At 38.5% G+C, this 25,053-nt stretch overlaps 1 protein-coding gene across 1 annotated transcript in view; it reads left to right on the plus strand.

Annotated features, from left to right (window-relative positions):
* The window catches only part of DCC (DCC netrin 1 receptor), a 986,493-nt gene that overhangs the window by 697,901 nt on the left and 263,539 nt on the right, over positions 1-25,053 (plus strand). The window contains exons 10-11 of the mRNA XM_014557664.2: positions 21,714-21,862; positions 23,008-23,146. Coding sequence (XP_014413150.1) covers positions 21,714-21,862; positions 23,008-23,146 — 288 coding nt within the window. The remainder of the gene's footprint in view (positions 1-21,713; positions 21,863-23,007; positions 23,147-25,053) is intronic.

Consider the following 25,053-nt stretch of genomic DNA (forward strand, 5'->3'; position numbering starts at 1 on the left):
ATTTGCTTTTTACCTCCTTCTCCATTTTTTTTCTTTTACTTCTATTGAGGCTCTACTTGTATGTTGTTACTGGAGAAAAGTGAAAACTCTCTGAACATTATGTCTTCAAACATTACTACCTGTATCCTAGGACAAGGTTCTTAATCCTTGAAACCTCATTTTTCCGCAATTACGAGTTGGAGATAGGATTTACTCCTCCATCTCCCAGGTTGTAAAGATGAAATGTGATTACCTGTGGGAAGCCCCTGAGTCCTACCTGGCACCTGGTAGGCACTCAGTAGAGAGAAGTGCCCCTAATGGGATCAAATGGAAATGGAATTCCAACTGCCCTGCATTTACAAACAAAGTGGGACACTCAGTAATCACTGAGGTAATAAGGCAAATACGATACCTTATGGACAGTTTGGAACTGGCTTGATTACTGTGCAATCAGCCATATTGTGTACCGTTCCCCCTAATTATCCTCTCCCTATTACGTAGCAGGTTACTATCGACTGGTTTGTTGTCTCATTTCACCTATTGTACATTTTTGCATCCCAAACTAAATTTTGATGGTTTATGATCAGAAAACACTATATTATCCCCTAAAATGTGTCACAGCATTGCCATTTTGTGTAGCTTGTTGGTTAACATTTGCTGGTAGAATCTGACTAGTACTTAATGTGTGGCAGAGATAATAAATACCATTGATATTTATTCTTCATAATTCTATAAAGTAAGCAAACCAAGTAAATCACAGTTCTATTTAGCTCATTTCTTTTATCATTTAAGCTGGTCAGTTGCACCGCATGGTGGTTTGAGTGACTATTTGGGATGCCTGTGGAGGTGGAGTTGACCGTGAGCCAGTCAGCTGGTTCAGTTGCGTGGTCGTGTACGTGGCTATAGACTAATAGTAGAAGGAAAGAAATGTAAGCACTGAGATTTCATCTTTTTAGTAACGTACAAATGCTGGAGAGTTTAAAAATGTTCTCCCTGCAAAACGTTTTCAGGTATTACAAACATAAGATAGGAGAACTTAAAGGCTTATAGTTTGGCATCCCTAGCAACAGAAGGCTTAAGGAAACCATTTGGATTTAATGGTCAATTAGCAAGGCATTATGTCTTCTACAATGACGTATGTTTAGTGGAAGAATTAGAGGTAGGCTTGTGAGAATGGTTTGTTTAATCATGCTAGAAAGGTTCAAAGCATGTGTGAGTCACTCTCTTCTTTCTTCATTCATTCATTTATTCAGTCAGTCATTCAAAGTGATTCCTTTGTGCTAAATTCTCAACCTTCAATGTCCAATACAGTAACCACTAGCTACATGTGTCTGTTTACATTTAAACGTATTGATGTACAATAAAATGTAAAATTCAGGCACACTAGCCACAAGTGTTAGCATTTAAAATTTAAACAAAATTGAAAACTGAGAATTCAATTTCTCAGCCTAGTTAGCCACATTTCAAGAGCTCATCTATGACTGCTGGCTACTGTGTGAGAACATTTCCGTCACTGCAGAAAGCTCTTTTGGGCATCACTGATCTAGACTATGTACATGAGTAATAAAAGCAAGTCAGATCATGTCCTGACTCTCAAGGAACTAGGATGAATCTCTCAAGGAACCTAGAAGTCTTAGGTGCTACACAAAAGGGTAATAATTTTGCTTTAACTCTTGTTCTCTGACTTCAGTGTTCTTGCATTATTTTATTGTTTTAACAAAGACACTGAATATAGCTGGGGGAAAATACCTACTACTTGAAGCAGAACTCACTAAAAACATATTTAACACATTAGTACCCTTTGAATGTTGAAAATTTAATTATGCATTGAGTTAATATAAAGGATTTATTTTTAGAAGACCAGAGACTAGATTTCATCATATTGTCTGATTAGTTACTTGAAGTTCCTTAAGCATTTTCCCAGGGTTTTAAAAAAATCAGTGTCTTTCAATGCACAATTAAAGATGGAGAACAGAGGTGACTTGTTGCTTGGGTAAAACAGTGACGCAGCATAAATTCATTGCTCCTGAAAAACCTCTGCTGGCTCACTGTTACCCCTCTTACTTTGAGCACAAAGCATAATTCAAGCTTCTTCCACTGATATAACCAAAACATCTGGAGAAGCTATGTGCGTGGTGAGAAATTATATAGAAAAATGCTACAGATTTCTCACTGACATTAGGGAGCGTGAAGAAAGAAGGCGTGGAAGTGCCATCCTAATGAGAGGTTTCTGGGGAGTGTGGGTGTCTAGCCTGGGACGGTGCGGTTCCAGGAAAGCAGATTTGCTTCAGGTCTAATTGCCTAGTTTGGTTATGAAGCCTACTAGAAATGAAAGTAGGCTGCTTGCTAAACTAAATTAGAACAAAATACAGCTTGAGTATCTTCAGGGATATTGTCATCATGCTATAGGAGCTGAATAAAACTATTTCAAAGTGAAAACAGCCAAGCTGAGCTCTTTGACGGGACTCCTTCAGTTACATCAGATTTATGGAGAGCTGGTGTGCATGACTAGTGAAGGGGAAAGACAGAGAATACGGAATTTTACTCATATATAGTCATTTGTTCCCTCATCTTGAGAGCCTCTTTATCTGTGCAGTCTATAAGCATTTACTGGGCACATACTACATGTCAAGCCTTCTATAAGGTGCTGGTGTTAGGAAGTAAAATAAGATGCGCAGAATAATATCAAAGAAATTGGGAATGAAACTTCTGAAGAAAATAGTCTGTAAGATAAATAGTTCCAAGTCACACTGTGCGATCAATTTTATTTCTCCTTTTTTTTTAACTGAAGGTTAGGATTATAAGGTATTAGTGTATAAATACTATATAATTTAATCCATATATATACACACATGCACATGTATACACTTTATGTTTTAGTATGAAATATGATACTGTTTTTAGACAGTCTCACATGAAGAAATTTATAGTTGACTATCCTCATGTGGATAACCAGCCAAAAATAAGTGAAACTCATTGTTATTTTTTTTTAATTGAAGTGTAGTTGATTTATAACATGTTAGTCTCAGGTGTATAGCATAGTGATTCAGATATATACACACACATATATATATACACACACACACATACATACACATTCCTTTTTTATATTTTTCATCACAGGTTACTACAAGGCACTGAATATAGATCCCCGTGCTATAGGACCTTGTTGTTAATCTGTTCTGTATGTAGTAGTTTGTATCAGCCAATCTCAGGCTTCCAATTTGTCCCTCCCTCCCCACTTTCCCCCCTGGTAATTGTAAGTTTGTTTTCTGTGTCTCCGGGGCTCTTTCTGAAGTGAAACTCATTTTTTCATCACTTCACCACTTTACTGATTCTTTTCACTGCAGGTGATATTCTGCCTGCTATACTGTATGACAAGTCTTAGGTGCTACATAAAAGGATAACAATTTTCCTTTAACTCTTGTTCTCTGACTCCAGTGTTACTGCATTATTATATTGTTTTAGTAAAGACATTACTCCTACTTTACATAGCTGGGAGGAGAATACCTACAGCTGTTCTATGAAAACTCTTTCAGGTCTCAGCTCAATCTTCCCTCCTTGGGAGGCTCCAAATCACATCAGTATAGAAGTTAAGTTGGGCCAGAATTTCTGATCACAGATACAGGGGATTGCCATGGGTTAGCACTGACAGATTTTAAGGTAATGCCACACAATTATTGCTTTAGATGGTAGCTGTTAAAGTCAGTCAGGATGGTGTCATCAGTATCAGAGAGGAAATGATCATGGAGTTTTTATTAACTGAAAGTCAAAGAGCGGAACTCTGAGCCCTTGATCAGTACAAGAACCTGTTCATTACCACCTTTACCACCTTTACCACCTCTGTAATTGGTGTCCCAGGTCTTCCGAATGGAAGGAGAGTGAAAGGTAGTTAAGAACAAGGATTCAGAAATCAGACTGGATTAGAATTCTAGCTTTTTCACTTACTAACTAACTGGGCTAAGCTAGCTTTGCTAAACCATAGCTTCTTCGTACGTAAGATAGATATTGCAGGGATGTTGTAAAATTGAAAAAAAAAATCTGTAAAATGGGACAAAACAGTACATCCTCAAATGATCACCCTGAGAATTAAATAAGCTATTTAATATAAAATACCATGCTCTCTGGTACTTGGTCAGCCCTCAGTAAATACCAGCTGTTACAATTATGCGTTCCTGCATTGCTGTATTCTAATTATGCTCATGCATGTAATCAGCTTCCTTAACATTGCACATGACTTGTTCATCCCCGTCTCTGTGCTTTTTACACGTGTTTGAAATGAAATGCTTTCCTTCTGTAGCCTTTTTCATAAGTCACTTCTATTTCTACTTCAAAATTTTATTTAAGATTTCCAAGAGCAGAAAGCCCACCCTGGCTAACTCACCCCATGGATCCATCTGTTAGTCTGTATAAGATCATTTTTCACAGTCCAAATCTGTTCGAAAGTCGTCATTCTCTTCCTTCCTGTATTTATTGTGTGCTCCTGATGGGCTACCCTGTATTTCTCAGTGCAGGGAGTTCAGCAGTTTAAAAAAAATCAAGACACATATTTACCTTTATGAGGTTTATATTCTGGTAATAGAAAGGGACAGTAAACAAATAAAGCATGCAGAAGAATAAGGCAGCTTAAAAGGATAGAGAATGAGAAGGAAAGAGGTGGTTCTAGGAAGGAAAATCAGGAGAGCTTTTGGAAAGAAGAGGCATTTCAGGGGACCCATGAATGAATTTGGAGGGGTGCCCACAAAGATATCCAGCAATGACAATTCAGGTAGAGCCAATAGCAAGTGTCAAGCCCAGAGAGGAAGAGCAGGAGGACCACTGAGCTGTGGCAGAGCAAAGAGGAGGGAGGACAGAAGAGAGGAGTGGGCAGGTGGCAGGACACAGACAGGCAGAACCTCGAAGCCACGGTAAGGAAGGCAGAGGACTTCTCAGAGGCATCTGCGCAGGAGGTGGTGACATGATCTAACTTTCATTTTTAAGTGAAATCAAGGGGGCTAAAGAGGAGGCTAATATGGAAGTTTAGTCGAGACGTTGGTAGGTCAAGTTTTGGTGGAATCTGTGTAAGTAGAATTCAGGATACTTCTGGAAGACAGGGACAAGTCTTGCCGCTGGGTGTGGGATGGGAGAAAAGACAGGAGTCAGAGTTACTCTGATGTTAGGCCTCAGAAACTAGGTAAATTGGGACCATTTTGGGGTCAGAAACTGGGTAAAAAGCTGGCTTGAAGGGTCTGTGGGGAGGGGAGGATCTTGGGGGACAAATAAAGAATTCTTGTTTTGATACCTTAGCTTTGACTGTTAAATGGATTCAGGTTTTATTTATTTGATTTGCCTGTGAGTTCAAAGAAGGCACCCAATATTTTGAATAGAAAAATAAAAGAAAATGTCACATACTGCTAGCCAATGGCCAAGGCAATGCAATATTTAGTTTCTAGTCGTGGCAGAGCTGAACAGTTGTTTGAAAAACAGGGGTGAATTCTCCAGTTTACAGATTGTAAACTGAGACATCTGTGTCCTACATACCCCTAATGAATGTGCTGCAGGGAGACGCACAGGGCCATGCACAGAAGACACTCAAATATTAGTCAATCATAGAGAAGCGTCCTTCTTAGAAAGCTGCCTGGTGGGTCAGTGAAGTGTAGTCTGACTGGCTGATACCAGAAAGGAGAATTGACTAAAAAGATGCCTCAGATCCACAGCCCAGTCTTCCTGCTGCCAAGATATTCCGAGGAACCAATCCAAAAGGGGCTAGTTAGTGCCAAAGTAAACGTTAGCCCAGAACCACCTGTTTTCTGATATGTACTTTGCCAGGTGTTCATTAAACAGGAGATCGAATTCGAATGGGATGTCCGTTCAGGGATGTTCCAGATGTTGGGTCACCTTATTGCTCTAAGTCTGCATCAGAATATTATCCGTGGAAGCCTGGTTTTTAGACCCAAGTGAAGACCATTGAATTCAGAAGAAGTTTGCCTTGTGGCTTCCAACATCCTTTTTCTTTTACCCTTTTCCCTGTCTTGGGAAATCTTATATGCTCCATTAACTCAGGTGGTACCCAGAATCCAAAACATTTACCCAGTGATCTGAAACATAATGTTAAGTTCATAAAGTACATTTGAGAGCATTGATTTAAATTACTGAGTTTTACGAAGAATAATTTTGGGGATCAGGGAGCTTAAGGCCAGTTGTGGGGTGGGTACATATATCACCAGGCCGATGTCTAGATTCCTAATGCAGAATTATTTTTGTTAAACAACTCTGCTTGCAAAAATTGTGTTTCCTTTCCTTTTTTAAAATTTTTTCAATTTTTTAAACATTTTTTAATTGAGTAATAGTCATTTTACAACGTTGTGTCAAATTCCAGTGTAGAGCACAATTTTTCAGTTATACATGAACATACATATATTCATTGTCACATTTTTTTTTTCGCTGTGAGCTACCACAAGATCTTGTATATATTTCCCTGTGCTATACAGTATAATCTTGTTTATCCATTCTACATTTTAAAATCCCAGTCTGTCCCTTCCCACCCCTCGCCCCCTTGGCAACCACAAGTTTGTGTTCTATGTCTATGATTCTGTTTCTATTTTGTATTTTTGTGTTTATGTTTTTATTTAGATTCCACATATGAGTGATCTCATATGGTATTTTTCTTTCTCTTTCTGGCTTACTTCACTTAGAATGACATTCTCCAGGAGCATCCATGTTGCTGCAAATGGCGTTATGTTGTCGGTTTTTATGGCTGAATAGTATTCCATTGTATGAATATACCACCTCTTCTTTATCCAGTCATCTGTTGATGGACATTTAGGCTGTTTCCATGTCTTGGCTATTGTAAATAGTGCTGCTATGAACATTGGGGTGCAGGTAACATTTTGAAGTAGGGTTCCTTCTGGATTTATGCCCAGGAGCGGGATTCCTGGGTCATATGTTGTCTATTCCTAGTCTTTTGAGGAATCTCCATACTATTTTCCACAGTGGCTTTCCTTGCTTCCCTGTCCCACTCAATGATTTAGATGTCTTCTTTTACAATTTTGTGTTTATTCTATTTGTAATTCATGGTAGTCATCACCTTTCCAGTTATGAGTTTCTCATTTTTGTAGCATCCTGCTTCTTTTCTATTTATAGTAGACCTGTCAGTGTTTCTTTTAGCATGGGTTTAGTGTTGCTAAACTCTTTTAGTGTTTGCTTGTCTGTGAAGTTCTTTATCTCTCTTTCTATTCTAAAGGATAGCCTTGCTGGATAGAATATCCTAGGCTGCATCTTTTTTTCATTCAGGACTTTGAACATATCTTGCCACTCCCTTCTGGCCTGTAGTGTCTGTGTAGAGAAGTCAGCTGAGAGCCTTATGGGGGTTCCCTTGTAACTCACTCTTTGCTTTTCTCTTGCTGCCTTTAGGATCGTTTCTTTATCCTTGACTCTGGGCATCTTGGTTATGATATGTCTTGGTGTGGGTCCGTTTGGGTTCTTCCTATTTGAGACCCTCTGAGCCTCCTGTACTTGGATATCTGATTCCTTCTTTAGGTTTGAGAAGTTTTCAGTCATGATGTCTTCAAATACCTTTTCAATCCCCTTTGTTCTTTCTTCCCCTTCTGGAACCCTATTATGTGTAGATTGGCACGCTTTATATTATCCCATAGGTCCCTTATATTGTTTTCATTGTTTTTTTTATTTGTTTATCTTGTAGCTGTTCTGATTGGGTGCTTTCTGTTGTCCTATCTTCTAGGTCACTTATTCGTTCCTCTGCGTTATCTAGCTTGCTTTGTACGCCTTTAGGTCAGCTCTCATCTCAGCAAGTGAATTTACTAATTCTACTTGGCTCTTCTTTATAGCTTCTATTTCATTTTTGACATATTTTATATCTCTAAATACTATCTCTTTTAGTTCTTTCAGTACTTTGATCACTCCTTTTTTGAAATCTTGACCTAGTAGGCCATCAGTGTCTATTTCCTTGATTGTGCTTTCAGGGGATTTCTCTTGATCTTTTAATTGGGAGTGGTTCCTCTGCTTCATATTGCTCATACCTCTCTGGCACTGTGGCTTAAGGAGTATCAGTTATCTAGTTGTCCTGGAGATGGTGTGCTCTTAATGATTTTATCAAGAGGTCTTTGTCTTCGCTGTGTTTCGCGAACTCATCTTGCTGTTCCAGAGGCCCTCCGTTGGCGCCCTCGTCTGGGCTGCTCACAGTGGCTGTCAGCTAGCAGATAGCGCCCTCTCCCAACACTGGGTCAGGTGCTGAGCTCTTACCCGGTGGGTGGGTGGGTCACTCCCCCTCCCGATGCCGCAGTCAGATGCTGCGCTGGGAGGGAGGCAGGTGGGCAGATCATGCCCTTTCCCAGCACCATGGTCAGGTGCTGCGTTCCTGCCAGGAAGGCGGGTGACCACCCGCCCTCTCCCAGTGCCTGTTGCTCCGCTGCTCTGTGCAGCTGCCTGTTCCGCCTCGGGTCGGAGCTCCGTAGGTGTGTTCAGGGAAGGACTGCAGAACAGCCCCACCTCTGCTCTGTGCCAAAACTCAGCTCCTTGTTTGTCTTGGCTGTGCGAGTTCTCTGAGGTGCCAGGGCAGAAAGATCTTATCTGCCTCAGGCTGTAAACAAGTCTCAGTCCTGCCTAGGAGGTTGCAGAGCCCCCAGGTACGGATTCAGGGCTCGGCCCCACCCCGGCCTGGGTGCTGCGCACAGGAGAAGATAGTGGCTGTGGCTGTGCCCCGCCTCTTTTCTCATGAGAAGCGCCAGTAATGGCTGCGTGGGTCTGAGGAGACAGAGGCTATGGTGCCCCTCCCCCAGGGCACACCAGCTGTGTTGCTTTTCTTTTTTCGCAATTTATGGGGTACTGAGGTGGTTCTGCTCTGTATCCCCTCCCAGCCATGGCACACAGCACCCTGCAGTCCCCTAGGGCTGCCTTAGTGCAGCCTCCCCAGTCCTCCGCCCGGCTCAGGCAGCCTGTCCCGGCCCCCAGCTGCCAGCTCACGTCTCAGGCTGGGTGTCGTGGGGACTCTTTGTGCCTGTTTAACTTAGTTCTGTCAGTCAAGGGGTGCTCGGGGCAGATCTGAGCCTCGGAGGCTCCCCCTCCGTCCCGTTGGCCTCTCTGTTGGAAGGGGGAGACCCAGCAAATGAGCGCTATTCCTCCTTTGCCACTCCCTCCCCACGGGACCAGTCCCGCAGTGTTTTGCTTTTTCTTCTTTCTTTTTTTTCCCTTTTCTCCTACCAGATTTTTGGCGTCTTTGTCTTTCAAAGAGGGCGATGTTCTGTTGGAGTTTGGCAGGTACTCTGGTTGGCTGAGTGGGTCCGTAGATATGAGTTCTGGTGTATTTGTGGGAGTGGGTGAGCTACGAGCGCCCTTCTACTCTGCCATCTTGCTTGTCGGAGAATTCTTTTTTTGTGTGTTTCCTTTTCTTGAAAATGGATATAACACTAAACCAATAAGTAAAAGACCTGGGTTCTAGACTGAGATATTACCTATATTTTGCTGTATACTTTTGCAAAAGTCACTTACCTTTTCTGATTTTCCAATTATTTCTCTTGAAATAAGGATCATACTGCCTGTGTTAGTCTCCTGGGACTGCAATGACAAAGTGCCACACATAGTTTTTTACAACAACAGAAATTTATTCTCTAACAGTTCAGGAGGCTAAAATGTGAAATCAAGGTGTTAGCAGAGTCATGCTCCCTCTAAAGGCTTTAGAGAAGAATCTTCCCTTGTTACTTCCTGGCTTCTGTGGTTTCTGGCAATCCTTTGGCATGTCTTGGCTCATAGCTGCATCACCTGATCTCGGTCTCCACCTTTACATGGCTTTCTCCCTTCTGTGGCCATGTCTCTTTGTGTTTTCTTTTTTATAAGGATACCAGTCATATTAGGTGTGGAGCCCACCCCAATCCAGCATGAATCTTGAGGGGGACATGAATTTTGAGGGGGACACTATTCAGCCTCATACATACACTTCCCTAATAATCACACAGATGATTAGTAACATCCCAAATAATATAGAAGAGGACTGAGAAAAGTATGAAGTGTCTATATACATGTGTTTTAAAAATTAACTTAGAAACTACCTTTTCCATTAAAAAAATATAGCTTCAGTTATTGTTTCTCAAGCAGAGAATTGTTAAAAAACATCCTTCTTTAAAATTGTGTTTGATATGCTCGTACCTTCTCCCTCTCTCTGGAGTTCTAAGCCCTCCATTGTAGGCTGTAACCCTACAGTGCTTGCTGAATATTAAGTTCGGCAGACTGCTTAGGTGGCCCAAAGGGAATGAACCAGTGAAAGAGATCAGTGGGATAACAAGAGTTTGCAGAAGCCACCAGTGAGCGCTGTAACCAGCACTGGCTACATGCTCAGATTTCCACTGTTTGACCTTCAGTTAATTAAAAACCCACCATGATCTTTTCCTCTGGAACATTGATGGCAGCATCTTGACTCTGATGTAACAGCTGTGACCTGAAGCAGTAATTGTGTGTCATCACCTGAAAATCTTTTAACTTAAGCCAGTAGCCATCTCCTGTACCTGTGAAATATTCTGTGAAAGAAAACCTTGGCCCATCCCAACTCATTCGTGAGCTGTGACAAAATTAAATACTACAAATCTAATGATGTCAGAGGTGTGATTAGAACATAGCATAACATTCCTACCACAGTGTTAATGTGTGCGCACGTACATACGGGCTGAGACTAGCCGTGATGATTTCAGGGACGTGGAAGGACAATTAGCTGAAAGTTCACTGCATGTTAACAATTATTTAATGAGTTAAAATTCTTACTGCTTCAAAAAGCATCGCCGTGGCAGTTTAATACTTAAAAAATCCCAACACTATTAGGCTTATGCCAGTCGGAGTAAGTTATGCTAAGCCCCAAGCTGAAGAACGTGCTAAACATATCATTTCTGCTCCCTGTTATAAATCACTCACTTGATCATAACCTTCCGTCTGCTGTCTGCTGAAGACTTGATTCAAAGTCATCTCCTACCACCTTGCAGTGAGAGAAAAAAGGATTATTATTCCTTCCATTGTGCAGGAGGGGCTAACTGACTGGAGTTCAAGCTCAGCAAACACTTAGGACCCCCAGAAATGACTTGATGCTACTTCTCGGTGTGACAGTTCATCACCTAATACAATTTTAAATCACAGATAACAATGTGATAATAGATTTAACACATCATTCACATTTTTGATCATGCCAACAGCTCAATAATTTTATCACTCTGAATATTATTTGTTCTCTATTCTTTTGATAATTTGATGCTCTTAGAGTAATTTTTCACCACTCCAGTTGGACATTCTTGAATGAGTTCTTGAATTATTCTAGTGGCATTGTTTATGTCTGTAGTGTTTGGCGTGGTAGCCACCAGCCAAGGTGACTGTTGAGCACTTGGAACATGGCTTGCCTGAATTGAGGTGTGTCGTAAGAGTAGAATGCACACTGGGTATTAAAGACTTGGTTAAAAAAAAAAAGTAAACTACCATGTTAACTAACTTCATTTTGATTATGATTTGAAGTGACAATACTTCAGTTATATTGGGTTAACTTAGATATTATTTAAATTAATTTCACTTATTTCATTTTTACCTCTTAATATGGCTAGTAGAAATTTTTAATAACATGTGAGCACTTATGGCTCACATTGTATTTATATTAGGCAGTGGTGACTTTGATGCATTCTCTCTATCTTATATACCCCACCAGAAGGAAGTCAAGAAAATTACCAATCTGATATTCAGTTGACTTCTGGAGTTACTGAAATACAGTGATCAAATACATCAATCTTCTTAAAAAACATTTCTGAAAGTTATTTAAACTTTCCTATTTTAGCCATTATTTTCTTTATTTTACTCCGTATTTTCTGAACATCATAATCAGTAGCCTTTGAATGCTTGAGTCAAAGACTTTTTTTCCTGTTGGTCTGAGACTTTATAATGCTGGCAAAAATAAAAGCCAAGGAGGTAGGGTTAGGGAAAGAAAAGGAATCTTTAGATCCAGAATTGTGTTCAGTTTTACTTAAAGTTGTCCAACTTCTGTGAGATGATTTACTGCTGTTCTCTCTGAACAAGCCTGAGTCTTCCATGTGGTTAATAAACTTCTTATCTTTTGAATACTGAAAATGAAATAAACTTAATCCTCAGGGTGGTTCAGTCAGCAGACGGGGAGCCTTTTAGATGCTTCTTAGAGATAGAGGACAGCTAGGTTTTCTGCCCTGTGTGATGATCAATCTTCCCCTTGCGTGCATGTACTGTGTAAGGGCGTTAAAGGTGCTTCCCAGTGATAAATGTCAGTGGAATCGCAAAGCGAATATTAATTTCAGTATAGTCAAGGTCAGATGGGTACCCAGGTTCATTGTTACTGGAATTTTTATTGTTGCTGCCATTAGGAAAGATAGTTTATCTTGAGCTCTTTTTTTAAGATCAGGAGTGGAATGGAGCAAAATTTCTCAACATGCATTTACATGGCTCAGAAAAAAAGTTCCTTAGCACAGTCTGATCTGTTAATTGGAGTATTTTGAGTGCCTTAAAAAAGAGCAAAGTGTGGGTTTAAAGGAGCTAAGTTAGGTGGGAACGGAACAAACAGATGATCATGAAATCTGGGAACTAGCTAATGTTCCTGAAAAGCAGCTGACTATATATATAGAAAAAGAAAGAAAAAAATTGCAAGAGAAATAAATAAGGAAGAAAAACAGTTTGTGTGATGCTATCCCTAGAACTAGGGTGTGAAATGATGTAGCTGGGAGCCCAAGAAATGAAAAGAGCAGTAAAGAGGAGGAAAAATACTAGGTTGTGACTGCCCCTCTGAGGATGAATAGCCAGCCAGGCATCTCTGTATATAGTGAAGAAACTCATCCCCTACGTGGGTGCAATGCTGTGATAGTCACCTGCCCCCCCCCCCGCCATGACCACACACCTGCCCAGTCTAGCTCAGTCCAGTGTTTTCTGTCTAAGTGAACATCACCAGAAACCCCCAGCTGTGCAAGTCAGAAGTACACGAGTCATTCTTAATGCTCCCATCCTCTTGCTGCCCTACCTCCAGCCCATCAAATGTTGTTGATTTCTCCCTTCCATATAGCTCTCAATCCCTCCCTTTCTCTTTGAGTCCCCCACCACAACTCTAAATCAAGCTGTGAACCTCTCTCTTCTGTACTGTAGAATATTCTCCCACCTGGTCTCTATTTGCCTCCCTTCAAGTCTCTCTTTATGTAGTGGACAGAGTCCAAAATGATTACATTTGGTACCCTTACAATTCTTAAAAATCAAAATCCTCCAAAGCCTTTAAAACCAAGTATGGACTCACCTCTGACAGTCTCTCCCTGCACATCGGGACCCCTCTCCCAGCTCCTTGTGGTCTCATCACCTTAGACTCAATGTTAAGGAAGGTTTCTTTGTTTCTTCTGTCAATTCTCACAATGCCTGGCATACTGTAAAAATTGGTAATATTTATTGAGCATTTCCTTGGTACCGTACACCATTCATAAATGACTTATTATTCTCCACAACAAACCTATGAAATATGTATTGATATTAACTCCATTTTTTAGATAAGAAAATTTAAGCTCAGGGCCGGGGTGGGAGAGGGTGTAGCACAGTGGCAGAGTGCATGCTTAGCATGGATGAGGTCCTGGGTTCAACAGCCAGTACCTCCGTTAAAAAATAAATACCCCCCCCCAAAAAAAAACCTAGAAGGGAATAAAAAAGAAAATATGTAATTTTTAAAAAAAAAAGAAAATTTAAGCTCAAGAACATTACGTAGCTTGACCCCAGCCACGTAGCCTGAGCAGAAGATACTAGATTTGAACCCACGATCTCGGATTCTGGAGGCCACACTCTTTACTGTTAAATCTCTCTTCCCAAAACTTTATTAGATGAGATGTAACTTGGATCTGTGACTTCTGCGAAGCCTATGTGTTAGGAGAATAGAGTTCTAAATTTCTTCTTTAACTTAGGGTCCCTCCACAAAGAATCAGTTTACCCAAGGCAATTCCTTATCTTTTAAAGCCTGGAAATAGATAAACGATAAATGTCTTCCCCAAAGAGATGGTATCTTTTAAGGGAGGATCTTTTTGTCGTCATATAGAAAATCCTACTGACTTGACTGCCAGAGAAAAAGATTGCTGCTTCTTTCTCCTCTAGTAAGCGGCAGCAGGGCTCTTTTATAAAAGCAATCCATACATGTCATTTATTGGCTCTATTAAAACTATAGACATCAAATATTGATTCTTCCCGTACTGACCAGAATACAAGCCAACTTTGAGAAATGGCTGGGATTTAGTTACATTATCACCATGGGAAATGCGCTGAGTTGCAGGTAAACTGATGACATCTGATTCTCTGATGCATCTCTATTTACAGAGAACTGACATGTTTGTGAGCAGAAATTCCATCCTGAAATATGTACAAGTCTCATATGAGTGTGTACGAGTCTCATATAAGTGTAAAGCAAGCAAGAGGTTTCTACATGCCCTTCCTAGGGATTTCTGTTTGGGACTCTTTTGTAACAATTACTCATGAATGTATGGTCTGTGTAACAACAACAAAAGTAACCATGTGAAGTATTTTATGAGCAGATTGAAAGGCTTAATTTACATGTATTATTGCACCACATCCGGACAAATCACTCTGTTACCAGGTGCTCTCTTTGCCATGTTTAGTTTGTAGACGCAGTCCCAAGTTTGTAGACGCAATCCCAGTCCAGACTCACGCTACACCCTCCACGTGTATGGACTGCTGGTTTCCCATTTCCTTTTCACATACATCATCTCTTCATGTTCTTCTAACACTCTTGAGAAGTAAGAAGAGCAAATACTCTTTCCTCCAACTGTCTGATGACAGAACCAAAATTTGGAAAAGTTTAAGAGACTTGATTTCCAGTAACAATAATATCAACTACTGTATTATTGTGAAAACTTACTTTTCCATATAGCATCATATACAATACAATTTCTATGACAATCCCGTTATATAGAAATTAGGAACTCATAAGAAAATAATGTGCAGAGTGTTGAAGTAATTTGGACTAAATCTATACTATTATTAAATAGAGGAGAGGGAGTTTTGACCCAGGACTCAAAATTAAGGTGTTTCATTCCCATCTGGGGTATTTCCTTTTTCACCAGTTATCTCAGAGATACACCTTTCTACTAATTCTGTTTGTAGTATCTCTAAAGTCCTTGATGTTTCTTAGAAAATTCATTTGAGTTGTTTTTGTTTTTTTTTTTTTTCCTTTTCTGAACACTTGTCCCCAAACTAAAGCTCTGGAGACAAACATCTTGCAAAAAAGTAAATGAATTTTTTTTTAACTTACTTCAAGTATCTTGAGACACACCACATTTTCCTAAAATTGGTAGAACATTATTTGATTTGCTGATAATGCTAATAAACTAGAAAAGCAATTTAATAATGGTTAATTTCATGCCTGTGGGTTGTTTCCTGATTAATTTCCCATCATTAATTAGTTATGTTGTAAGTAGTCTCATTATTTTTACTTAAAGATTCCCTCATCTGCAGCCTTCCCTGAACTATATAGTGTTTTTCTCTCCGTTGACCGACTTGTAAGTTCTTTTCCAAAAGGGCTATTATCAAGGTCATTAGTCATTAAACTCATTCACACCCATGTGTCCTGACTCACTCAGTTCCTCCTCCACATCTGAACTCCGTCTCCTTCCTTTTTCCCCTCAGTGCAATTTTCAGTTGTTGTTCAAGAAATACCCTTGACCAAACTTCTCTAACGGTTCTCAGTTACCATATTCTTCATCATCTGTCCACAGAGATGTTTTTTGTTTGTTTTGGTTTTTTATCTGTGCATGTGCTTTCTTTGTCCTAATAAGTTCCTGGAAAATCCCTACATAGTAAAATATTTCACAGTACTAGAGATAGCCTTGTATGATAAAGATGTAAAAGTATGATTAGACTTTAAAATCAGCTGGTGTTTTTATCTAAACTTTCAATCACAATGGGAAGTAACCAAACCCAAGCTATTCTGGAGGGGCTGGAATTATTATGATAGGTTTACATGACATGAAGCCTTCAGTAATACAGAAATTTAAGCACATTTGGTTGAAACTTTAAGTTTTTAACTTCAAAGCTGAGTATCTTTTAGGTAAGTTTGCTATGTCGTGAAACCAGTTGCCTTACTTGGAAATCTCCAGTTTAGATGGTTTGAAACCTCAGTCAGGAGTCTACAGTACCCACTACACTTTTTATTTCTAGGCATCGCTAAGTTTTCTAAAGTGAAATTCAAAACACTCTATATACTTCACCAAGGCTATTACTGTTTGGTTGTGTTAGTGAAAAATGTGTTATCCTACTGAAAAGACCTTCTCTTGAGGTCCATCCTGTAATCGCTTTTATTGTAAAACTACTTCCAGTTAGAGGGTGAATCCCAAGGAGACTGCTTTCGAGATTGTTTTCTTCAGTGAGAATTATTCAAGTTTTTTTCCTACTACACTGTCAGAAATATCCATTATCAAATATATTGGCATATATGCATATATACATGTTTATATATGTGTGATACACAAGTCATATAAATCACACATTTTATATATATATGTGTGTGTGTGTTTGTGTAAAGATACGTCAGTATATGTCCACAGACACACACACACACACACACACACACTCTTAAGGACATAGTTGGGTATACTGTGATTTAGCAGATAGCCCCTATTAAAACCACAGATAAAATGATCAGGTAATAACTGCTTCCGCTAACCAAATCTTGTCATACTCCTGTGGTTTTGTAATAGAAACCTGCCCCATAGTTTGTGCTTCTCCCTTGCCAAATTACTGTCATATTTCCTAACTATGTATAGTTCTGTCAAGAATGGGTTTTATTATGTTAATAATTACATTGCCTGCAGGCTTTTTGATGTTGCATTCCCCATACAGAATAGAAACAGATTTCATAGAAATATCATTAAAGCTGTTAACTACAGGAGAAAAAAAAATCAAAGAGGCAATCAAAGCGTGCACTTTATTATCAATAAATGCAAATAGTTTCAGAAATGGTTTGCATTTGAAACATATTCAATGAGGCTATCGTCGGCAGTGGAAGCTGTTGCTTAAGTAAGAGAGCTTTGTGGCCTAAATCCATTTGGATCACTGCAGATAATTACTTAGATCCCTTACTATCCATTTTTAAAAATGGCCTCAAGAATCATTTTTATATTAGCACATGGATGAAGAGGTAAACTCATCCTCAGCATTCTGGCCTGAATTAAGGACATGTGAATTATAGATCATTATTTGAATGACAACACGTGTGATAATTTTTTTTTCCAAATGCACTGTTACTCTAGTTCTTTAAAAAGAAAGAATTTGGGGGCTGTTATATTAGTGATTTAGGAACATTGTACTACACAGTCATTTTGAAAAGACTTTGAATAGTCAAATGTTCAACTACACAATCTCTGACACTAGCGTTTGTCTCCATTTCTGACTTCCAGCTGAGAAACATCAGTGTAGAGGTGAAAAGACAGAAGACACCCATCTCACTCAGTTTTATGATGACAGAGGCATGTCTTGATCCTTCTAAAGCTTTTTCTATGAAAACCTTATACTCACTTTTATTTGAAAGGGGTTATTTAAACTCCCAAGATATTTTTAGAACCATATATTTATAAATCATAATTTAGACTTTAGTCTGATTAATACAAATATTAAATTACTTACAGTACAGAGAAGCCAGGAAGGTAGACAAATAGATATTAGAATAGACACAGAGCCAGATAGGGGAAAGGAAAATAAAATAAGGTGTTAATTTGTATTTGCTGTTTGACTTCCTGATCATCAGAAGCCTTAACATTTGGAAAACCTAAAATATTTGATGGGTTAAACCAGATGAATCCAAATGCATTTGATTTACCCATAATTTGGAAAACAAAATAGAAAAAATCTATGTCACAAATGTTTCATCTTTTGAAAGAGCAGCATTTTATTGGTAGTTGAGGATACCTATTTAAAGTGAAATTATTGCCATATTTCTCATCATAAAATAATTAAAAATCACCAGAAATGATTTGATGATAAAGAATCACTGATTTTCAGAACCAAAACAAACCAAGAGTATTAACCAGTCCACTAGGAGCTGCCAATTAGGGCATCATCGACCTTAATGATGGGAACTATGTACCCTACACCTGTACATACTGCAGTCTTGACAATATGCATGTAATTTTAAGGAGGTCCATGGACACTTTGATTCTTGATGCCAGTGACTGGTCTCTATATGAGTAGGGACAAGACATCATACCTTCTGACTCATCTTAATCAATTGTAGTTCTTTAAACCATGATCCTGTCTCTCTTCAGACACACACATACTAATATATAGAACACAAGCACACATCCTGTCATCAGTATGATTATATGTGATAAATCATGCTTTATTAAAGATTCAGCCAACTTTTATATGCCATTTTTGGGTTAATATGCAATAAGACCTCATTATAAAGTGCCCTGTTATACTATAAATATATATATATATATAGTCAGAAATTACTGTTCCCAGGGAAAATAGTGACATGTAATACATCTCACTTACTCCAGCATAAGTATTTAATTTGTTCTTAGGTACAGGTGTTATAATGAATTTCTACTGTAATGCAATATTGAAATTTAAAAAGGTAGTTGGTTAGGTTGACATTGATTGATGAGTTCTTTGCATAGATTATGCATCTGTTCTGAAATCTTTCCATTCTTTGAAGAAAGACTTAACTCGAATAGAGATGGAGAGAAATTAGATGCAGTTTGCCACGAAATTATTGTCCAACTGAGGGGATCAGTGAGGATTATTAAAGACATCTTGGAAATGATGAGTGGTTAACCCTATTACGGTTCTTGACTGGCATACTAAAATGTAATGAAATGGAAGGGTGAAGCTGTTAGCTGTATTGATTTCACATCTAATTTCCATTGCCGAACATCTTTGAGTCTCTTTTCCTCTTTCTCTCTAATATGCATATAATGACTCACATATGTTAAACTATGCAGGTTTTGTTTAAATATATAGTCGTGAATAAACATACAAGTACATATGTATACATACATAAACACATGTACACACACATACTTCCACAATCAACATAAAATACGATGTATTATCCACAGACCTATGTTAGAGCTATTTAATTTGAAAGACAAACATTAGGGAATTCAGGAATTTGAATTTCTAGTGCTGTTGTGAAGAAGAGTAAGCATTTAGTAGCTTAAGTTGTTACCGAACCAAACTTGGGTCTGCTTGCCTGTGCCCAGTAAAGCCAATCTACTGACACCAGCTTGTGGTGAAGGAAAGTACGGTGTATATTGCAGGATGTCAAACAAGGAGAATGGGCAGCTCATGCTCAAAAGACCCAAACTTCTCGATGGCTTTCAGGGAAAGAGTTTAAAGACAAGGTGAGGGAGGGTGACTGATCAGCTCACACAATTCTCAGATTGGTTGGCTTTGAGGTGAATTTCACATCATCAGCCTTCTGGTTTCAGTGGCTCTAGGGTCTACGTGCTTGTGGTCGCAGTTTTCATCTGGTGGGAGACTGCTCCCTGTGAAAAACAACTTAAGAATGTGTGTCATACCTTATCTGTATCTTCAGGGAACTGAGATTTCAGTGAGTCTGCTGTATGGCTGGTTTATAGTCTAAATTGTTACCAGATTCCTGGCCCAACAGCTATTCTTTGTTTCTACTTCTTTGCATTTCCTAGTTATTAACTCTTGAGCCAGCTTTTTGAGACTCAGGGGAGAGACCTGGAAGACTAAAGCTTTTCTACAAACAAGAGGCAGTCAGAGGATGTGTGGATTCAGGGGGAGGTCTGTCCCGGGAAGGCCTCATAGAGTCTTGCTTGGTTACAAATTGACACAACTGGAATACAGATGACATTGAGATAAAAAAAAGAAAAGTATTAATACGAGATGCAAATCTTGATTTGCAGATATTAACTACTATATATAACATAGAAAACCAAGAAATTTCTCTGTATAGCTAATCTTGTAGTAACCTATAATGAAAAAGAATATGAAAACAAATGTGTGTGTGTATGTATGACTGAAACATTATGCTGTATACCAGAAACTGACAACATTGTAAACTGACTATACTTCAATTAAAAAAAAAATGAAATGCACTGAAGTTGTTAGCTGTATTATTCATGCACACATTAATTCTCAGGAAATATGCACTAAAATATTTAGGGTTAAAGAACCCTGGTCAGTGCAACCTAACCTGGATGGATGGATGAATGAATACATGGATATTGAGAGAGAATGGCAAAGTTTATAGAGCAGTGTTAACAATGGGTAAATGGATAAAGGGAACATGGATATCCTATGTACTACTCTCCTTAATTTTCTTCTGTAGGTTTCAAATGATTTCTGAGTAAGTTTTTTAAGAAATTATGAGCAATCATAAGGTAAAAATAATGCAGTTGTCAATAAAGAGGATTCTCAGGCTTTGGGGACTGGTGAAGGTGACATTAAATACATGTTTCTGACATCAATTTTTTTTTCCAAAAAAATATGTGAGCAGTGATGCCTTACGGAGCTGGGTTGCGTGGAACAAATTCTTAAAGTGATCCAGAGACATAGGTTTTATGCTGATCTAAGGAGTATATCATCAGATACCATGTTAGCCAGGATTTCATATGCTATTTGACTATGGAAGTTCAAACTCACAGAATTGCATTAGTGGTCTGAGATGTGTATCTCTCCAAAGCTAGCTGGGGGAAACACCCAGCCTGTCAAAGTATTCGTTACACCTGCAGTGGTGAGACTGTTTATTTTAAATTACAAAACTAACATGGTGGTTGCATTTTCCATTTTCAAACCATGTATTTATTTTCAGGTCTATATGCAAAAATTTTAAAAATACACAAATTCAAAATTTGCAAATTCTTAACTCATTTTACGCCCTACCTGACCTGACCTTATATTAGGCTATGTGTAGTCTTTAATAATCCCATTTGGTGTGACTGTCATATGTTTGCTGCGAACATACGATTTAATAACAAGGTGCTACCACAGACCCCACTTAACAGTGTTACATGAAATGCTGCACGTGCACCATATTACCTTTCTGAAATCTGAAAGTTTCTGGATCTAGAAACACATCTGAGCATAAGTGGTTTGGCTAAGCGATTGTGGACCTGTGCTGTCTAACTTCTTCAGTGAACAAGCTTCTTATCCTTGATTAAGTGAAGTAACAGTTATGAGAGAAAATGGTATACTAGAAAGCGAAATTGAAAATTAAATCCTGAAATTAATTTAAAGGACCCAGATTTGGGCGAGATTTTAAAACGATGACTTAAATAAAGACAACATGGTAAATTATCCATAGCTGGGCTGCCTATTTGAATTATAAGTAGGATCATGATGTACAAGTATTCTAATTGCATTTTCCATTTTCCTCCTGCAGTTATTAGCAGTACATAGACAAAGGCTTACTGGCAAAGTAGAGCATTTTCCACACTGAGAATTTAGATTAAGGACCGCACTCTTCTGCCATTACCCTAGTCACTTACGCTCCTTGACCAGTTTCCTCAACTGTAAAATGAAATAAGTAATTTAGATTAATATTAGTCCTCTTCTGAGTTTTGAAATTAAATGATTCTAAAATTTCATTACTTTGTATTTATAGTCTATGTTTGTATATTCTTATTCCATAAGGTCCTAAAAATAGTACATGATGCTATAATTTCCTTAGACTGCAAAAGATATCGTTCTGTTTGTTTTGAGAAGGGAACCTTTTTGTACTAATCAATTTCTTTTATAAACAGTGCAAGTTCCAGGGCCAGTGGAAAACCTGCAAGCTGTATCTACCTCACCTACCTCAATTCTTATTACCTGGGAACCCCCTGCCTATGCAAATGGTCCAGTCCAGGGTTACAGACTGTTCTGCACTGAGGTGTCCACGGGGAAGGAACAGGTAGGCAAGAGAATGGGCCCCACTCCTGCCATCTAAGGAATCAGATAAAGTAAAAGTAAATGAGTCTTTAAGGGAGAAACATGGAACTTGGCGATTCTATTGTGTGACATACATATGACCATTGAGATGTTCACTTCCAGGTGCTCAACTTCATGTGGAAAAAGATGCATAGTGTGTAGTTAAATAGGAAAGACCCAGAAGTGACCTTAGGATAGTGGAGTTCTTACCATGTGTTGTGAATTTGCCAAGCATGGTGTGGTCTTCATGCTTCCACATAAACAGCATGATAGGTATTTTCTATTAAAAAAATATTTGCCTCAGTTCTATTCAGAAACAATTCTAAGTCCCAAGCTATAGCATAAAATAAGAATTATTAAGAGCTCCTCCTATGTAATCATTCCATGTTTTTGTTTGTTCACTCTTCCTCTGCTATTTACCACTTATGTCCACCTTTCTAAGCTATCCTTTTTCCCTACACATTTTGGTCCTTCAATAATGCATTTCACCAATCCATTTTAAATAAATTAAAGAATATTGTTACACAAGATAGATGTGAGATATGAAGGGCTAAGTAATGGCTCTTCTAGAGTGAACTGGCCCTTATTTCTCAGTGACCTTCACCTCCAGAACCTCATTTCTACAGCTGTGAAGTGCTGAAAACAGTTCCAACTTAACCTCACAGCATTTTGAGAGAGAACAATTGTAGCAAAATATCTGTCAGTTTCAAGAGCTGTGGGTGTATTTCATCCAGAGAAGGAAGAAATCTATTGTTTCCTGGTAAATTATTCCATTCAGGGGACAGGAGCCACTCTCAGTTCCCATGGATTTACAAGCTGCCTTCTGCTGTCAGAATTTTGGTGTGGGTGTCAATACCGCACACCGTTCAATGAATTGGGTGGTGTTAAACAAATTGGAACTGACTGTAAAACTAGCGTGGTGTTGTTTTAACTAGGACTCTACAGAGGGGTAGAGTGGGCTTTAGTGGGAGAGTATGTGTCACAATTTAGATTTTACAACAACTCATAATAAGCCTAGAGTGTAGTTTTGTGAGAGTCTAATATCCAATTCACTGATTGCACAGAATGGCCACCATTTCTGCTTTAATGTGCCTCCTGAATAATGGTTCTGGTGTTTTATGTCTCCAGAATATAGAGGTTGATGGACTATCATATAAGCTGGAAGGCCTGAAAAAATTTACGGAATATAGTCTTCGATTTCTAGCTTATAATCGTTACGGGCCGGGAGTGTCTACCGATGATGTAACTGTGGTCACGCTGTCTGATGGTAAGTTATAGACGGTGAATTTGACTCACATATTTGTTACAATAATGTAATAATGTTAGAGGTATGATTTTCAAGCTTTCCTAGCTTAAACTTTATGGGATATATTAGCATAAATTTGAAATTTGGCTAATTCACTCGAACTATCTATTACAATCAAATTTAAACTTTGAAAAGATGTACTTTCTGAGTCAGGGTGTCCAAATTAGTCATCTTCAAAGTGTGACTACGGCCTAAGGGCTCAAAATAGTTTTTTGTGATTTCCTTCATTACTATAATTACAAATGCATTTGTGCATGTGTGTGGACTCACGTCCATGGGCATCTTTCTTTTATTTCTCCTCCTAAATTGGGGTGGATGATTAAAAGTGTGAGTGATGGACAGTCCTCCTACATAAACCTCTTAATCTGAAAACAAGCCAGGAAGATTTAGGCCAGATAATCCCGCGTTGAAAATATTAAAACTGAATATGAAAATGTGTAATTTTATTTGTACCTTGCCTAGCAAATGAAAGATTAGACATATTTTTTAAATGCCATTAAAAAAAGAGGAAGAAATCTTCATGAGGAGAATGGATTTGACAAAGCAGCAGCTGAGGAAACTAGAGATCTAAGAAATGGGCGAGAACAGAATGTTGGAAAGTTTAATGAAAAGTGAAACCAGCACAGCAGAATATATGATATGGGGCCAGTGACAATTCACGCAGGTGCAGAAATGCAGAGATGTGACCTCCATAAATATTAAAAAGGCAGCACACTATTTCTTTTCAGCAATGGTTTCCAGTTGGTAGTTGTGATTCTATAAATTATTGATGTTTTTGAATTTCAAAAAAAAATGACTTTGTGTGTGATTCCTTGACCGATCCACCATTCTTTAATCTGGGGAAGTGTCTGGGTGGATATTTCATACAGTATCAGTGGAATGAGGAAGGGCATGAATATTTTTAAGGACAGCACAAAGACTGACACAGGAGTAATGTTCATTTGCAATTTCAGTGTGAAAAATTTTTACATGTGATACCACTTCAGGATCACTTTTAATTCTTAAGCCCATCCATCTGATTCTGTTATTGAAGACAGAACAGAATATTTATTGGCAGAATAAATTACTTCACAACTTATAATTATGAAAATAAAAGGAAAACAACTGAAAATGAATATTTTACATAATGTATGTAGATTTTTTTCACACTCTGAACTGTAATTCCTGTGGCCTTATTCTCCACTTTGGTTTTAAATGTCAGTGAGAAGGATAGATTATCACTCATAATCCAAGAATTATCATTGAGAAGTTTTGCAAGATTTAGGATTTAGAAAATACCTGTCATGAAATAAAAGGATTTCCTGTCCCTAATCCCACAAGTATCACTGTGCAAGGGACCCCAACTTCCATCTGTCAGATGCATTTGATAGAAAAAGCATGAACTTCAGGGACCCTAGGAGTGGGCACTCTGATCTCGTCTGCATTCATCTTTACAGTCAAGTCACCTCTTTCACTTCAGTCTGATGTCCTCTCTACTGAAGCTGTCCATGCTGAGATCACGTATAGGTGAATTTAATTGCAATTAATAGTCACCTGCTTCCCAGTTCTGAGTCATAAAGCCCTCTTCTCCTTGCCTTTCGGGTTGGTTTAAAAGGGAGATGTGAAAATTAAATGGCTGATCCCTATAAGCACCTAGAATACGTGCTTGGCATACATGTAAATGTTCTCTAAGCCAGTGTCTCTTTCTCTCATTATACTAACTGTTCCTTATTATGAGGGATGATGTATTTCATCTTTGTATCCCTCCTAACTCAGTAAATATTTATTGAATTAATTAGACAGTTCAGCCAAACCTATAAAAATGACTGTTAAGTATGGACACATCTTTAGGACTTCCTATTTGTGTGACTAATTTAACCTGTGATTTG

Source organism: Camelus ferus, chromosome 30, assembly GCF_009834535.1.
Source record: "Camelus ferus isolate YT-003-E chromosome 30, BCGSAC_Cfer_1.0, whole genome shotgun sequence".
In the NCBI taxonomy this organism is placed as follows: domain Eukaryota; kingdom Metazoa; phylum Chordata; class Mammalia; order Artiodactyla; family Camelidae; genus Camelus; species Camelus ferus.